The sequence below is a fragment of the Bos grunniens genome, chromosome 19 (assembly GCF_055505025.1).
Source record: "Bos grunniens cultivar Pamir isolate PY7600 chromosome 19, Bosgru_T2T1.0, whole genome shotgun sequence".
Classification (NCBI taxonomy): Eukaryota; Metazoa; Chordata; class Mammalia; order Artiodactyla; family Bovidae; genus Bos; species Bos grunniens.
In genome coordinates, this window is record NC_141183.1 from 63,442,838 (window position 1) to 63,456,647 (window position 13,810).

The following is a 13,810-nucleotide window of genomic DNA, read 5'->3' on the forward strand; positions in this document are numbered from 1 at the left end:
GAGGTGGCAACCTGAGCTTCTCATGACACTTATGTTGAAAAACAGTAATTTAAAGAAATCTTGTCCCTGAGTTTAGTGCCCTGGCTTCTTATTCTGAATTTGCAAATGGTGTTTTGATTCTGTCTCATGTATTTCCTTGCTATTAATTGTGGCTATTTTCTTTTCTATTTAGTAGACTTATTATGCTTATTTTTTTCTCTACTTAGTAGGCCTATTATGAGGTAAATTTAAAAGACTAAAATATAGTGTTCTACCATCTCTGAATATAATTCGATAGACTTATTTTCATAATTATCACATTAATCTAATCCCAGAATAAATTCAAGATGCAGCCATTTTGAAAAAGTATTGTAAGCTTTATTTGTTTTGAAGTGCCAATATTATTGTTGCTGTTGTTCAGTTGTTAAGTCATGCCCAATTCTTTGTGGCAAGTATTATTATAAAGTTTGTATTATCATTTAAGGTGCATCTGAAAACAGTAGTGAAAATTATGATTTGCATGAATGGTAGACAGATGGAAAGTAATAAGTATTATCATGAAAAAAATTTACATCAGATAGTTATCCACTTTGACTAATTTATATAATGGTGATATTCAGGCTCCATATTAATCTCATTTGTTATCAAATGCATAAATTCATGAATGATTAACTTATTCTGTTCTCTTGTCATAGTGTTTTGTTTTCATGTAGACCTAAGGAGAAGTTCAAAATTAAAGATGAGTACAAAAAGTTATCCTCCAAAGCCCATTTAATTTATATGAAATAATTGAATTGTTGACATGGTATGCTAAGGATGATTAAATACCCTTGGGGTCCAATTAGCCAGAGTTAAGAAAGTTCATAAAATTTACCTACAAATAGAACATGTGATTGTACTTTTAAGAGTCAACAGACAGACCTTACAGAAAGGTAATATTTATAAATTAATGAAGACACTTACAGACAGTTTTAATCATATAACTTCTTTGTTTATGAACTAACAGCTGCCTTGGGCTCTGGCCATGGACATGTATATTAGACAAGTTCATAGGTAAGATTTTTATTTTCAGGAAAACATAAAATCATAAACTCAGGTTTAAATGGGTTTTATAAATCATAGAATCATGCCTTATCCACACTTATCTGAAATTTGGCACCCTTCTTTAGCATGCAAAATATCAAGAAAGGTAGACTCAACTACAATACTACCAATATAGAAATGAAGATATTTTGCTTTTTTCCTATTAATGCATATTTAAATTAGGATTAAAAATAATTAGTGTTAAGAATAACATCAAAATGTTTCCCAGTTAGCAATACAACATAAGAATTTCCTTTAAGAACCTGACCAATTTTGTAAAGTTTAAAAATAAAATAAAATTTTAAAAAAATAAAACATTTATATTAAAAATTACACTTAAATAAAAAAGATGCGCTATCTATTACTTATCCATTTCTCTGATGTTAAGTGATCATTGTAGTTTTTGAATTTTCCACAATTTTCCAAAATATGTTTAACATATTTGTAAATCATGATCTTTATCCATTAAAATTATTTTTCATCTGATTTCCTCCCAGAAAAAGGTATTATGGAGAGAAAAAAAATAAAAACCTATTTCTTCATAGTTACGTCTAGAATACTTGTATTTATAATATGTCTAATTCTTGCTTTATGCATACTAGTCTCTTTCTATGTAAGGGTGTATGCAGGGGGGTGCCATCTCAGAATAAGGATATACAGTGGAGCTGTATTTGCTCCACTGTATTTTCACTTTGTTTCCATAAGTATAGAATTTTCATTTTGGATAATTTAAAAAGTATCCATGTATCATTGAAAGGAAAAGACATATTTTTTGCAGAATGGATGCTGTGGGAAGATGGGAGAAGGGGCCATGAGAACACATGTAGCAGAAACAGGAAGGGGTGGGAAGGTCCTTCCTGTCATGGATGAACTGCTACTGTTTGGTAAGAGCATTTCAGACATTTAAGGGCATTTACTAGGGATACTTCAGCATACTTAGTGGGCATCAAAGAAATATTTGTTGAATGAGTGAACATGCAGTATACACATATACATATAATATAGTAATATACTTCATATGTGTTTCTATTAGTTGGTCTTAATATGTTTGTATGTATAGTGTATTACCTATCTCTATAACTTATCTATTAATGTTATTTCTCTCTGTTCTCGATATTTTTTTCTTTTAGAATGTTGAAAATAGGGATTTCCTTTTCTTAACAAATTCTCTTCCACTGAATACCTATGCAAGTTCTTTTTTTTTAATCCAAGTCTACTGAAACTATCAATTTTTTGAAGGTGACTATGTTAAATTATATGTGGAATATAATTTCGAAGGAGAAAAAAATCACTTAAAATAATATAATTATCTTGATATACTAACATGCTCTTTCCAAGAGGCAATAATTATTTTTATACCTACCACATAATGTGTGCCAGAAATTATAAACCTAGACTGCAACTACCTTTCAATAATTAATTTATGTTTCTCATAAAGAATAATAATAAACATAGCTAGAGGACAACAGCACTTGAATCCATGTAGTTTTCTGGTCTGTGTGGTGGTGGTTTAGTCACTAAGTTGTATCCAACTCTTGTGATCCCATGGACTCTAGCCTGCCAGGCTCCTCTGTTCATGGGATTTCCCAGGCAAGAATACAGGAGTGGGTAGCCATTTCCTTCTCCAGGGGATCTTCCCGACCCAGAGATCAAACCCCCATCTCTTGCATTGCAGATGGATTCTTTACTGACTGAGCCAGCAGGAAAGCCCATAATCTGGAAAAGCAGAGTTATTCTTATCCATGGAGAATGACTATTTACCAAGCATGTCTTATCACTTAATAGGTTTCAGGCACTGCAGACATCATGCCAGACACTATAGTTCCCAGAAAGAAAAAACACACCTGAATAGCTTATGTATTCTGATAGGTACCAGGGTGGATGTGTCACCAAGGACTTATATACATTTCCATAAATTACTTGCTTATGATAGATAGAGGCTTTCCTGGTAGCTCAGCTGGTAAAGAATCTGCTTGTAGTGCAGGAGACCTGGCTTCAATCCCTGGGTTGGAAAGATAACCTGGAGAAGGGAAGGGCTATCCACTCCAGTATTCTGGCCTAGAGAATTTCATGGACTGTATAGTCCATGGAGTCACAAAGAGTTGGACACGACTGAGCGACTCACACTTCACTGTGATAGAAAATTGTTGACCATGTATTTGTTTTCACAGTTAAAACTGAGTGTTCAAATATAAATTATTATGGAGGAAAGAATTATATTTGCACAGGACCTCTGAGCCTACAAGATACATCTGAGAATTATAACTTATAACCTCATAGACACAGAGGAGGGCTTGAAAGTTTGAGATACTGAGATGATGCAGCAAAGTCCAATGGAGAAGGAATCAAAGTGAAAATCCAGATCTCACATACATCAGTTCAGTTCAGTTCAGTCCCTCAGTCATCTCCGACTCTTTGCCATCCCATGAATCACAGCACGCCAGGCCTCGCTGTCCATCACCAACTCCCGGAGTTCACCCAAACTCATGTCCATCGAGTTGGTAATACTATCCAGCCATCTCATCCTCTGTCATCACCTTCTCCTCCTGCCCCCAACCCCTCCCAGCATCAGAGACATTTCCAATGAGTCAATTCTTTGCATGAGGTGGCCAAAGTATTGGAGTTTTAGCTTTATCATCAGTCCTTCCAAATAACACCCAGGACTGATCTCCTTTAGAATGGACTGGTTGAATCTCCTTGCAGTCCAAGGGACTCTCAAGAGTCTTCTCCAACACCACAGTTCAAAAGCATCAATTCTTCAGCACTCAGCTTTCTTCACAGTCCAAGTCTCACATCCATACATGACCACAGGAAAAACCATAGCCTTGACTAGATGGACCTTTGTTGGAAAATTAATATCTCTGCTTTTTAATATGCTATCAAGATTGGTCATAACTTTCCTTCCAAGGAGTAAGTATCTTTTAATTTCATGGCTGCAATCACCATCTGCAGTGATTTTGGAGCGCCCAAAAAACAAAGTCTGATACTGTTTCCACTGTTTCCCCATCTATTTCCCATGAAGTGATGGGACCAGATGCCATGATCTTTGTTTTCTGAATGTTGAGCTTTAAGCCAACTTTTTCACTCTCCTCTTTTACTTTCATCAAGAGGCTTTTTAGTTCCTCTTCACTTTCTGCCATAAGGGTGCTGTCATCTGTATATCTGAGGTCACTGATGTTTATCCCGGCAATCTTGATTCCAGCTTGCCTCACATACATAGTGCAGTGCTTTTCAGTAAATCATGTATCAAATGTCCTTAGCAATATTTTACAGGTGATAGATACTAGGAGTCTGAAGAGATAAAAACCATCATTGAAGAAGTAAGAAAGTCTTGAAGGAAATACTGAGCAAGAATGCCAAAGACATGCTCCATGTTTACAATGACTGCACTGTTTTTGTTCTCAGAAATTCAGAACAGAAGCCTTTCAATATTAACAAGTACTGTTTTTTATTACTTTTTAGGTAATTCAGGCCCTAAGAAGCTGTTACATGCTGAATGGATCTTCTTATGCTTCAAAACAAAGTGACTGAATTTGTTCTCTTGGGACTCAAACAAAATCCACATTTGCAGAAAGTACTATTTATTGTCTTTCTGCTTATTTTCCTGTTTACCATGGTGGCCAATCTGCTCATTGCCATCACCATCTCCCTCAGCCCCACACTTTCTGCTCCAATGTACTTTTTTCTCACTTATTTGGCCTTCATAGATGCCTTTTACACATCTACCACAACCCCCAAAATGGCCATTGACCTGCTGTACCAGAGGAGAACCATCTCTTGGCATGGATGCCTGGCTCAACTCTTTTTGGTACACTTCCTGGGAGGATCAGAGATTATAGTCCTCATCGTCATGGCCTATGACCGCTATGTGGCCATCTGCAAGCCTCTGCACTACACAGCCATCATGCAACAGGGGCTCTGCCAGCTCCTGGTTGTGGTGGCCTTGATTGGGGGGATCCTGCATGCTACTGTACAGATTCTTTTTACAGTAGACTTGACCTTCTGTGGTCACAACGTCATGGACCACTTCATGTGTGATTTCTTCTCACTCTTGGAAATTGCCTGCAGTCACACACACACACTTGGAATGGTGGTGGCAGCCAACAGTGGGGCCATGTGCTTGCTCATTTTTTTCATGCTACTCATCTCCTACATAGTCATTCTGAGCTCCCTGAAATCCCATGGTTCTGAAGGACGGCGCAGAGCCCTCTCCACATGTGGCTCCCACTTTACAGTAGTGGTGCTGTATTTTGTCCCTTGTATATTTAGTTACATGCGTCCTGTGGCCACTTACCCTGGGGACAAGTTGGTGAGTGTGTTCTTTATAATAATCACTCCCATGTTAAATCCTATCATTTACACAGTGAGAAACACAGAGGTGAAAAATGCCACGTGGAGTTTGTTGAAGAGGAGAGTAGCTTAGGCTGTCCTTGAGGCTGAGAAAGTAATTAATTATATACATAGGGAAGATTTTACCTATTGTAAATTGTGAAAGTAATTTAGGAAAATTTTTAGATCATTTCCATTAAAAATATTTTCCAAGCTGATTTCTCCCCAGAAAAAGGTATTTCATCCACTGAAAAAATGACTAGAAGCTAACATTTGTTGGGTATTTGATAATGGCTAGTTATTTTTCAGTCTTTTTGATAACTCTTAATGCACTTTACCAAGGCTTGTATGTTGATATTTATAGATTCTAAATAAGCAAGGGAAAGAACTCTAATCCCCTAGTGGATCATGGTTGCATAATTTTTCTCCAGAGTCTTACTGCTCCTTTACTAAATTCTTCATATGTATTTCTTGGATGAAAGTTGCTTTCCATAGGATCTGATTTCATAACTTCTTTAATTTATGCTTAGCCTGTGAGAAAGTAGTCTGGTATAGAAATTTTCAGATAGATATATGAATAAGAGACATATGGGAAGTGCAAGAATCACTACAGATTTTCTTTTTCTGAAATAAGAATTTACTAAAAACAAATAGAAAAGTGCCCCACAAAAGGAGAATGAATAACTCACAATCTACTTCATTTTTTTTCCACATAATTTAGGCCAGAAATTTTGAAATTACTCTTAATTTGCTTTTTCTTTTTTGTTTAAATATCCTTATAGCTCATTTTTCCTTGAATATGAAGGAAATGTTTTCCTCCATATGAAGACTGAGGAAATATTTGAAATAAGAATGGCAAGCATTTTTTTTTAAATCAAGTTTCAACAGAAAGTCATTTAATTAGATTCAAAGCTATGAAGGGAACTATATGTAGCTATGTGTGGGTCTAATACATATATTTACATTAAATGACCCCCCCTATTATCTATAAGGGATATTTGCTTCAGTTGATTTGTCCATGTAAACTGGGGGTTCCATTACCATTATCCCCATTTTACAAAGAAACAAATTGAAACCATGAATATTTATTAATTTACTGAAATCAAATCACACATTTTTATCCCACAGTGTGTGTCAGGAAAGCTAGAATACAGTTTTCTTTCAAAACTTTCAGCTATGAACTTCTGACCAGAACTTTAAAACTTAGTTTTGCTTTCATTCAAATGAAACTTAGTAGTCCATACTATGTTTAGGTATATAGATAAGAAACTTACCTGTAGTTTCTTATCTATATAATTCAAAATTATCCACTTTGTCCTTCAAGAAAATCATATTGGTATTGCTGCAGCCTCATAGCAAAGGTCTCAGAGATACAGCACCACAAGTTGATAGTATTGCAAAGTATGTCTCTTTTATAAAACTAAAAATTTCTTTCAGATTTTCCCATTAATAAACATTCAATAATATATCATATTAATATTATTAGTAATTTATAATATCAGCAATGATGTGATATATATTAATATAAATTTTCCCATTTATAAAACTAAAAATTCATTTCAGACTTTCCCAGTATTAAAATTGTCCATCATAAAAATAAAATAGCTAAGATGAACTATAGCAAGTCTGCAATGCTCCTCTATGCATCTGAAGGAAAAAAAGTCATCCTACATTATATAACTCATAAATTTAAGTTCTCTGACTACAGCACTTGTAGCAAATGTTACTTCTGTTACTTCTCAGAAATATCACTTTCTCAAATCCAATGATCAACTGAAACCATTTTTTCCCCATAATTTACACATACTGTAATACCAGAGCATCATACTGGTGTGACTACGTTTACTAAGTTGTGCTGTCTCCAGTACAATTCAGTTCAGTTGCTCAGTCGTGTCCGACTCTTTGCGACCCCATGAATCGCAGCACACCAGGCCTTCCTGTCCATCACCAACTCCCGGAGTTCACACAGACTCACGTTCACCGAGTCAGTGATGCCATCCAACAATCTCATCCTCTGTCGTCCCCTTCTCCTCCTGCCCCCAATCCCTGCCAGCATCAGAGTCTTTTCCAATGAGTCAACTCTTCGCATGAGGTGGCCAAAGTACTGGAATTTCAGCTTTAGCATCATTCCTTCCAAAGAAATCCCAGGGCTGATCTCCTTCAGAATGAACTGGTTGGAACTTCGTGCAGTCCAAGGGACTCTCAAGAGTCTTCTCCAACACCACAGTTCAAAAGCATCAATTCTTTGGTGCTCAGCTTTCTTCACAGTCCAACTCTAATATCCGTACATGACCACTGGAAAAACCATAGCCTTGACTTGACGGACCTTTGTTGCCAAAGTAATATCTCTGCTTTTCAATATGCTATCTAGTTGGTCATAACTTTCCTTCCAAGGAGTAAGAGTCTTTTAATTTCATGGCTGCAGTCACCATCTGCAGTGATTTTGGAGCCCAAAAAAAGAAAGTCTGACACTGTTTCCACTGTTTCCCCATCTATTTCTCATGAAGTGATGGGACCAGATGCCATGATATTCATTTCCTGAATGTTGAGTTTTAAGCCAACTTTTTCACTCTCCACTTTCACTTTCATCCAGAGGCTTTTTAGTTCCTCTTCACTTTCTGCCATAAGGGTGGTGTCATCTGCATATCTGAGGTTACTGATATTTCTCCTGGCAAACTTGATTCAAGCTTGTGCTTCTTCTAGGCCAGAGTTTCTCATGATGTGCTCTGCATATAAGTTAAATAAGTGCAGTGACAATATACAGCCTTGACATACTCCTTTTCCTATTTGGAACCAGTCTGCTGTTCCATGTCCAGTTCTAACTGTTGCTTCCTGACCTGCATACAAATTTCTCAAAAGACAGGTCAGGTGGTCTGGTATTCCCATGTCTTTCAGAATTTTCCACAGTTTATTGTGATCCACACAGTCAGACTTTGGCATAGTCAATAAAGCAAAAATAAATGTTTTTCTGGAACTCTCTTGCTTTTTTGATGATCCAGAGGATGTGGGCAATTTGATCTCTGGTTTCTCTGCCTTTTCTAAAACCAGCTTGAACATCTGGAAGTTCACGGTTCACATATTGCTGAAGCCTGGCTTGGAGAATTTTGAACATTAATTTACTAGCATGTAAGATGAGTGCAATTGTGCGGTAGTTTGAGCATTCTTTGACATTGCCTTTCTTTGGTATTGAAATGAAAACTGACATTTTCCAGTCCTGTGGCCACTGCTGAGTTTTCCAATTGTGCTGGCGTATTTAGTGCAGCACTTTCACAGCATCATTTTCAGGATTTGAAATAGCTCAACTGGAATTCCATCACCTCCACTAGCTTTCTTCATAGTGATGCTTTCTAAGGCCCACTTGACTTCACATTCCAGGATGTCTGGCTCTAGGTCAGTGATCACACCATCGTGATTTTCTGGGTCGTGAAGATCTTTTTTGTACAGTTCTTCTGTGCATTCTTGCCACCTTTTCTTAATATCTTCTGCTTCTGTTAGGTCTATACCATTTGTGTCCTTTATCGAGCCCATCTTTGCATGAAATGTTCCCCTGGTATCTCTAATTTTTTTGAAGAGATCTCTAGTCTTTCCCATTCTGTTGTTTTCCTCTATTTCTTTGCATTGAATGTTGAGGAATGCTTTCTTATCTCTTCTTGCTATTCTTTGGAACTCTGCAATCAGATGCTTATATCTTTCCTTTTCTCCTTTACTTCTCCTTTATCACAGCTATTTGTAAGGCCTCCCCAGAGAGCAATTTTGCTTTTTTTGCATTTCTTTTCCATGGGGATGGTCTTGATCCCTGTCTCCTGTACAATGTCACGAACTTCATTCCATAGTTCATCAGGCACTCTATCTATCAGATCTAGGCCCTTAAATCTATTTCTCACTTCCACTGTATAATCATAAGGGATTTGATTTAGGTCATACCTGAATGGTCTAGTGGTTTCCCCTACTTTCTTCAATTTCAGTCTGAATTTGGTAATAAGGAGTTCATGATCTAAGCCACAGTCAGCTCCTGGTCTTGTTTTTGTTGACTGTATAGAGCTTCTCCATCTTTAACTGCAAAGAATATAATCAATCTGATTTCCATGTTGAGCATCTGATGATGTCCATTTGTAGAGTTTTCTCTTGTGTTGTTAGAAGAGGATGTTTGATATGACCAGTGCATTTTCTTGGCAAAACTCTATTAGTCTTTGCCCTGCTTCATTCCGTATTCCAAGGCCAAATTTGCCTGTTACTCCAGGTGTTTCTTGACTTCCTACTTTTGCATTTCAGTCCCCTGTAATGAAAAGGACATCTTTTTTTTGAGTGTTAGTTCTAAAAGGTGTTGTAGGTCTTCATAGAACCGTTCAACTTCAGCTTCTTCAGTGTTACTGGTTGGGGCATAGACTTGGATTACTGTGATATTGAATGGTTTGCCTTGGAAATGAACAGAGGTCATTCTATCATTTTTGAGATTGCACCCAAGTACTGCATTTTGAACTCTTTTGTTGACCATGATGGTTACTTCATTTCTTCTGAGAGATTCCTGCTCACAGTAGTAGATGTAATGGTAATCTGAGTTCAATTCACCCATTCCAGTCCATTTTAATTTGCTGATTCCTAGAATGTCAATGTTCACTCTTGCCATCTCCAGTTTGACCACTTCCAATTTGCCTTGGTTCATGGACCTTACATTCAAGGTTCCTATGCAATATTGCTCTTTACAGCATCGGACCTTGCTTCTGTCACCAGTCACATCCACAACTGGGTATTGTTTTTGCTTTGTCTCCATCCCTTCATTCTTTCTGGAGTTATTTCTCCACTGATCTCCAGTAGGATATTGGGCCCCTACTGACCTGGGGAGTTCCTCTTTCAGTATCCTATCATTTTGACTTTTCATACTGTTCATGGGGTTCTCAATGCAAGAATATTGAAGTGGTTTGCCATTCCCTTCTCCAGTGGATCACATTCTGTCAGACCTCTCCACCATGACCCGCCTGTCTTGGGTGGCCCCATGGGCATGGCTTAGTTTCATTGAGTTAGACAAGGCTGTGGTCCTAGTGTGATTAGATTGACTAGTTTTCTGTGATTATGGTTTCAGTGTGTCTGCCCTCTTATGTTCTCTTGCAACACTTACGGTCTTACTTGGGTTTCTCTTACCTTGGACATGGGGTATCTCTTCATGGCTGCTCCAGCAAATTGCAGCCATTGCTCCTTACCTTGGATGAGGGGTATCTCCTCACCACCTCCCCTTCTGACCTTGAACATGGAATAGCTAGGCCCTCCAGCACCAGCACAGCCACCACTCCTTGGAAGTGGGGTTGCTCCTCCCGGCCGCAGCTCCTGGCCTTGGGTACAGGGTAGGTCCTCCTGGTTGCCACTACTGGCCTCGGACATGGGGTAGCTCCTCTAGGCTGTTTCTGCGCTGTCACAGCCTGCTTGGCCTCTGCTCCTGATCTCGGACATGGGGTAATTCCTCTTGGTTGCCTCCTCTCAGGCATGGGGTCCTCCCGCTTCTGCCCCTGACCTCTGATGTGGGGTGGCTCCTCTCGCCCGCACTAAAGATGCAGGTCGCAGCCGCCCGTGCTAAATGGGCTGGTCACAGCCACCCGCACTAAATGTCTCCAGTTCATAAGAAACCAAACATTTTCCAACAAAGTCTAGGTCTAAAACATATCATCAGTATTTAATCTAAAAACCAATACAATATTGTAAAGTAATAAATCTTCAATTAAAATCAAAAAAATAATTATATTAAACAAAATACGGAGAAGGCAATGGCACCCCACTCGAGTACTCTTGGCCTGGAAAATCCCATGGACAGAGGGGCCTGGTGGGCTGCAGTCCATGCGGTCGCTAGGAGTTGAACACGACTGAGCGACTTCACTTTCACCTTTCACTTTCATGCACTGGAGAAGGAAATGGCAACCCACTCCAGTGTTCTTGCCTGGAGAATCCCAGGGACGGGGGAGCCTGGTGGGCTGCCATCTATGGGGTCGCACAGAGTCAGACATGCCTGAAGCGACTTAGCAGCAGCATATTAAAAATAAAATAAAATTATCCAATTTGTAATTCTGATGAGAATTAAACATTTCAACAGAATCTCGACTAAATGCTATGTGGTTCATTTTGTCTAATGATTTTTACAGAAGAGAGGATAGTGTTCTGGGGGTAAGGATGGGAATAGCACTAAATAAGTGTGGTTTCTATGCTAAGATCAAACAGAGGATTTGGAGAGGGAAACTCAGGCCAATGATTACGTCTTAGAGGCTATACCTGGGACTCAATGGAAGGGCGAGGAGGTTAATGATGTATAAATTATTATTTGCAAACAGCATCTATCAAAGTATAAGAACTGAAGTGGAAATGCAAAGCATTCTGGCATTGTCAGTGGATAGTCTTGATGGTTTGTAAGTTTAATGCTTGTTTAGATGATCCGTTGCTCCATCACCACGAATCTCCCCTAAGAACCAACTGTCGTCTGCTTATTTCTGATACTTAAAAAAAAAAAAGTAGTAAATATGTTTTTCACTAAAAATAATGGCATAAGCAATGTTTGGATCTGTTATGTAAGGATATTTTGGTTTAATCTGAACTTTTAATTCCATAAAAATATTAGGCATTAAGTGAGTGGAATGAGTGTACAACTGTTGGAGGCGTGTATGATGCATACACTTTGATAGGTTCTTTACATCATGTAGCAGCAAGTATTATTAGAGAGGTCTTCACTCCATTTTATACAGGAGGAAAATGTGATTCAGTGAAGTTAGACAACATTATCAGGTCTTTTAGTCTTTACTTCCTCTACTCTTCTCACTTATCAATTCTCCTTGATATCATGAAGTGAAAAATAGCTAAGCACTTATCTGATCATTGGCCACATTGTGAAGAGTGTCATTGAGACATTATTCTCAGTGGGAGGTATTTTTTTTCCTTCATCTCCCTGCTTACCTTCATTTCCTAGATTATTTATACTCTGTAGACTCTTCTGGTGTTAATGAAAATCCACCTGATGATTTTTTCTGCAGATATATTCCCTTCCTGTGCATCATGATAAATGGGATGAAATAGGCTCAGGAAATGAAATTCAAGTGTTTGAGTTTCAAAGGAAGTGACACTTGGGTGAAAGATGTATTTAAGGAAAAATAAGCAGCTCAATCAGCAAGGAAATTGATATTCTGTTTGAGTAGAAGGTAGCACCTTGAAGAACTAAATAGGTGCATCTCCATAGAGCTCTCCCATTGCTATTCTGTAGTGTACACAATTATTAGTGGAAAAAGTGGCTCTATGTTCTACTCTATTCAGTGCAGGTAATTGTAACTTACTTTACTTATTATATATGAATATATATATATATATATATATATATATATATATATATATATATATATGGTTTGGTGCCTACAATGGGCCAGAGACTTATGGGAGCTGGTATACAACATTAAATACACACAAAAAAAAGTTCTTTTGTATGGAACTAAAGTTCCAGTGTGGATTAGATAGGTAAAAAGCAAGTAAACACCTAAACTAAAAGTTTAAGTTTGTTAGTAATGGGTAAGATTTAAAATATATATATTTATAAGAGGGTGATGCCAGAGACAAGAATTAAATATATATTTGTGTAGTTATTTGAAGTAAAGACAGATTTTCAGTTTGATCCAAGTTTAAATAACTGCATTATACATCTTCCTTTTGAAAAAGAAGTAGGTTATTTAAAAACATGCATTTGAAATAGAGGAAATATCTCTCCCAACAAAGCAAAACTTATTCCTTGGGAGTTGAATATTTCTTAGTATTTTTTGGCTATAATGCACAGATATACACAAATCAACTTAATAGCTGGTATATTTGTGGTATTACTCTTTTCAAGGCAGAGAAAATTAAGGAGCAAAATATCTAAGAAAGCACATCTGGGATTAATAGTGAAAGAAAAAAAAATCACTAACTTGTCTCTAAGCCATTAGGTAAGATCATGGAGTAACTTTAGAAATATAGTAAAGATCATCCAAACACGGAACATGACCCATCACCTTCAAGAATCATACTCAGTAAAATTCAGATGCTCCTCCTTCTCGGGAGACTTCATTAAGTGGCTAACTACATTAAGGGACAAGTTGTAATCTGTTGTGAAATGTGTTGTAAATTGATATTTACTACAAATGATGTTAGAAAAATAATGAAGGCTATAACCCTAAATATTTCTAAATTGAAAGTATGTCACATGCTAATACTAATCATTGTGCACTGATAAGAGTTTACCCGGTGGCACTAGTGGTAAATAACACGCCTGCAAATGAAAGAGACATAGGCGACGTGGATTTGATCCGTGGGTCAGGAAGATCCCTTAGAGGAGGGCATGGAGACCCACACCAGTATTCTTGCCTGGAGAATCCCATGGACAAATGAGCTGGGCTGCTGCAGTCCCCGTGGCCTTGAAAAA

At 37.6% G+C, this 13,810-nt stretch overlaps 1 protein-coding gene across 1 annotated transcript; it reads left to right on the forward strand.

Annotated features, from left to right (window-relative positions):
- Positions 1-4,558: 4,558 nt before the first annotated feature.
- Positions 4,559-6,996, forward strand: LOC147352817 (olfactory receptor 4C3D-like). Its single transcript, XM_086361040.1, has 2 exons — positions 4,559-5,479; positions 6,955-6,996. Exons 1-2 carry the CDS (start codon positions 4,559-4,561, stop codon positions 6,994-6,996), a joined length of 963 nt encoding a protein of 320 aa, XP_086217166.1.
- The last annotated feature ends 6,814 nt before the right edge of the window (positions 6,997-13,810 follow it).